The sequence below is a fragment of the Primulina huaijiensis genome, unplaced genomic scaffold, assembly GCF_012295235.1.
Source record: "Primulina huaijiensis isolate GDHJ02 unplaced genomic scaffold, ASM1229523v2 scaffold43177, whole genome shotgun sequence".
In the NCBI taxonomy this organism is placed as follows: domain Eukaryota; kingdom Viridiplantae; phylum Streptophyta; class Magnoliopsida; order Lamiales; family Gesneriaceae; genus Primulina; species Primulina huaijiensis.
The window spans coordinates 1,215-5,800 of record NW_027360429.1 but is presented as its reverse complement, the minus strand read 5'-3'; the positions used below and the strand labels follow the sequence as shown (position 1 = coordinate 5,800).

The window sequence follows — 4,586 nt, the reverse complement described above, 5'->3', positions numbered from 1 at the left end:
GTCTACAAGAATTTCAAACAGATGCGCCTTTAGACAGATATGTGACTTCAATGTACAAGTCTATCCTAACACTAACTACCACAGGATATGGCCTATAAATAGTAGGGCAAGTGAATGAAATGAATGCGTCTTCTACTCTTCTTCTTGTGCTCTGTCATTTTGCACTTGCTATAAGTTGAATTTGAGCCCCATTTGCACTTCAAAACAAGAATATGCATATATTTTGACAACATAAAGAACAAAAAACATAATCGGTGCATAAACAAAATCGAAGGACATGGAGCCGAAATGATACCAAATCAANATCATCTTCATCCTGTGGATTGTATGGAAGTTCGTGGCGGGCCTGGCTGTACTTTTCGCGCAGCTTTTGTTTTATTGGGATGAAATCTCCAGCACCATCCATGCCGTAAAACAAAAAGAGGCGTAAGGATGATCAAATGCATCCTGAATATAGTTAATTGATCACAACCCACAAGCTTCTAGATATTTATTTATTCGAAAACCCAGTTTCCATTCAAAGATGGTTCAACTAACCTTGTTTTGCATTTCAAGGGCAAGTAAACTCTCTTCGGGGACTGCAAGAAAATGAGAGAGATCATGAGACGTTAAAAATGAGAGATATCATGAAGCGAGGTACTCGTTGTAAAAAAACTGACAATGATGCTCACGGAAGTAATCAGGGGAATCTTTACACAATGGGGTTATATCCTCAACTAAAACATGTGTCAGTTGCCTTACACATCTGCGGTTTTGTCTANCTGTTTTATTGGGATGAAATCTCCAGCACCATCCATGCCGTAAAACCAAAAAGTGGCGTAAGGATGATCAAATGCATCCTGAATATAGTTAATTGATCACAACCCACAAGCTTCTAGACATTTATTTATTCGAAAACCCAGTTTCCATTCAAAGATTGTTCGACTAACCTTGTCTTGCTTTTCAAGGGCAAGTAAATTCTCTTCGGGGACTGCAAGAAAATGACAGAGATCATGAGACGTTAAAAATGAGAGATATCATGAAACGAGGTACTCGTTGTAAAAAAACTGACAATGAGCAATTATTGCTTCTTAATGATCCTTGATCAAATATGTAAATCATGTTGCAACTCACGGGAATCACCCACATGATTTTGAGTTTCGACACCGACTGTACAATCAAGTATACGTTGGTCTACCAAAATCTATAGTCTATATCTATGGATATTAAATATGCGACTCAAATCTTTTGAACTGCACACACGTATAATGCACAAGAGAGTGGGGCAATTGTTGCTTCACAACTTATGACAAGCTGATAATCGATGTTAATTTAAATACGGGAATATCAATGTTGTGGTAGATTTGAAAAGCGCTAGCATAGAATATCCTTCAACCTGGGTTTAGAGTGCTCCATCAAATAGATAAAAAAAAAAGATTAGAGTTTAGGAGTTAAAAGTAGCTAGAATGAGAACATGGCTAGCATCACAAAATCAGGTTCGATTGGCTCACCGTATGCTACTAGAAGATTGGGGTCTTCGTGTGCATCAACCAATACCCGCGAACAGGTTGAACTGACTATGACTATGAGTTTACCTTGCATTCAGATTTAATGATGCAAATCGCTTCAACAATAGAATAATGAGAACTGGAGATGAATTGTTAAAAATAGAGCAAATTCATTTTACTTTGTTTAGGAATTTTCTTGAAGGAGAGAGGTAAAAGTATGGATGCTAAGCCACATTTGTAATTATTTTATACATGGAACAAAAACATAATATAGGAAACTAGTGACAAGTAATATACCATCAAAAAGGGCAGATGTCTTCTGATAAAACAAGGGTTGTTACAAATATGTAAGATGAGTGTAGTCCAACCTGATAAAATGTTTGACCCAGACCGCGAGTCAGCTTATCGATTTTTGCACCTTCCATCCAAGATTTGGACTCACAGCACACCGGATCCATGCCGCAAATGAGAGCTCGATATCCTAACATCTCCAGAACAATTTTGTAGGGGCAAAAAAGTGAGTATTCAGTTAGTTAGATTAACCCGTTACATCCCGAGGAAGAAAAATTTTTCGAGACAATATACCAAATAATGTATGCTTCGCTTTCTTGCCTAAACGGAAAGCATGTTGAGCATTCTCATACCCTCGTGCTTTTACCGATGCAGCCAGTGACTCTGCTTTAAGCTTGGAAATTTTATCTCTTAAATCAGCTGCCAAATCATATTTCTCGCTCTGAATCGCATTCTGCAGTTCTGCACTGAACGAAACGAAAAAAAAAATTCAAAAATTTTAATAAGTTGTTTAACAGACCAAGCCTCTGAATTGGGAAACTGATATGTGATAAGAGGATAAATGACCAAAGAATATGCTTATTTGGCAATTAGTTTTCAGTGAATCAGATACATACCGTAGGCGTAAGATACTAATAGCCATATAAGATACTAATAGCCATATCTTGAGCTTCACTTTTTGCTGCTGTCCCCCTTCTACTTTCCCGTAGCTTGATTACCTCTGATTCAACCTTCATATAAAAGCATTAATATCAAGAGGCCTTGACCATTAATAAGTTGCTTGCTGATCAAGATCCCTCCTCATCCAAGAAAATGTTGAAGCATTTTTTCCAATTGTTAGAGGTTTTCTACAGAATTGACGCAGGGCAAAAATTCTAACCTCAGTCAACTTGTTCCTCAGCTGCTTGGCTATGTCATACTGCTCCAAATTCAAAGCATAATAAGCGAACAACATTCTTTTTCTAGCTGTTACGAAGCAAATTAATAGATTCAGAACCAGCTCTTTGCACCTGTACCTGTGTTGCTAAGTCCAGCTCAAAGAAAAACATTAGTATATCCTTGTTGGCGCTTTCACTTTGCTCGCAACTGGCATCCAAGTTGGCTCCCATATCACCTCCTTTAAACAACCATCCAGCTCCAACCCTCCAAGATCCAGGTCCAGATATATCAAACGCTCCAAGGTACGAGTCTCTTCCATCAGAAGAACACAAGCATGATCTTCCGATCCCAAGAAACGAATGGGGTTCCTTTAATTGACCCAAATTTCTCCTACATTCTTCGTTTAACCCACAAGTAACACCGCAACTACAAGGCGCTACTGCATTAATAAACATGCTTTGCACCATTTGAAGAAATAATCCTTCTCACTATACGCCCACTTAAGATTTGATACTTGCACCTCAATCTCTCAAATCATTAGATTGCACCGATATTAAACCAATGCTCTATTCATGGTTGCCATTAAAAAACAAATTTAAAGAAAACTACCTCAACCACATCAAACAAATAGTAGCACTAACAACTCGTTGAACTAAACTATATGTAGAATAATAAACTATTTTTTAGAAACGTGTCAATTCTCAATAATATTCAAGAATATTGCGCACAAGAATCACTCCCCGGGTCCGAATGACTCCAATCCATTATCCAATATCAAAAACAGAAACACCTCCTGACCTCCTCCTCTACACCCACCACACCTCACGGCCCACCCCGACACCAGCACATAAACAGTGTCCCTTCAAGAAATTAAACAAAGAAGTAATCATTTCTAATGAAACAGGCTCAATCAACGGTACGTAGAGCGCCTGTATTTAGTAGTGGGTTCGCGAAAAAAATTAGTTTTCACCTGCGGAAACTGAGAAATGAGCATAGAAACTATGAATCGAAGCCTTCGACACCGATTTGAAGCTTCCTTTCTTGGCTTTTTACGCGCCTGAATTGGAACACTTTGCAGCCTCTTCCTTCTGGTGGCGAAGATTTAACTAAAAACACAAAATAAATTAAAAATGGTAAATTAAACTATGATTTCGAAATTGTAAAAATAACCTTGAATTTTCCGTTATTATGAAGTCACCCCTACGTCTAATGCATGCAAGAAAAAACCAAAAATTCAATTCAATTGTAACATATAATTCTTCCCAAATTTTTTTTCCTGATTAATTGGAAAAGTAAATAAATTTTTCTATGTGATTTCATTTTAATTTTTTTTTTCAAATTCCACACTTACATTAAAAAAAAAACCCGAGATTGAACCCAAATTTATAATCTTATAAGCTTGGTTTCTGACATATCGAATTCTATCGTTTAGATGCAATATATTTTTTGTTTTACTTTCTTGGTCTCAAATTTCAGATTGTAAAAGAAAATTGAGACAATTACACTTGATTTTTAACACGAACTTAAAAATGACATCAATTTGTTAAAATGTGTATGAATCATTCTTGCCTAAAATTAGAAGAGTAGGTATCTTGTGAGACAGTCTCACGAATCTTTATCTGTGAGACGGGTCAACTCTACTGATATTCGCAATAAAAAGTAATATTTTTAGCATAAAAAGTAATATTTTTTCATGGATGACCCAAATAAGAGATCTGTCTCACAAAATACGAATCGTGAGACATTCTCACACAAATTTTTGCCAAATTAGTTTATGCATGCTAATTTATTTCATCCTTTGCACAACAATGTGAAAGCTTCACGTCATTTGATATGTATGCACTTCCNTCACGAATCTTTACCTGTGAGACGGGTCAACCCTACCGATGTTCACAATAAAAAGTAATACTCTTAGCATAAAAAATAATA

General features: G+C 36.6%; 1 protein-coding gene across 13 annotated transcripts; it reads right to left on the bottom strand.

Annotated features, from left to right (window-relative positions):
- Positions 1–304: 304 nt before the first annotated feature.
- LOC140969956 (clp protease adapter protein ClpF, chloroplastic-like) lies at positions 305–3,734 on the bottom strand. Of its 13 annotated transcripts, none has more exons than XM_073431491.1 (6): positions 2,659–2,736; positions 2,396–2,509; positions 2,073–2,245; positions 1,856–1,968; positions 930–970; positions 311–447 (listed from the first exon to the last, which is right to left on the bottom strand). In XM_073431491.1, the coding sequence occupies exons 2-6, from the start codon at positions 2,419–2,421 to the stop codon at positions 312–314; spliced, it is 489 nt and encodes a 162-aa protein (XP_073287592.1). In that variant the 5' UTR covers positions 2,422–2,509; positions 2,659–2,736; the 3' UTR covers position 311. The 13 variants fall into 13 exon arrangements, 6 of the variants coding, with proteins under 6 accessions (XP_073287592.1, XP_073287593.1, XP_073287597.1 ...); XM_073431496.1 differs by lacking the exon at positions 311–447 and adding an exon at positions 759–839 and having other exon boundaries at positions 2,659–2,732; XM_073431492.1 differs by lacking the exon at positions 2,659–2,736 and having other exon boundaries at positions 2,396–2,545.
- Between the last annotated feature and the right edge of the window lie 852 nt (positions 3,735–4,586).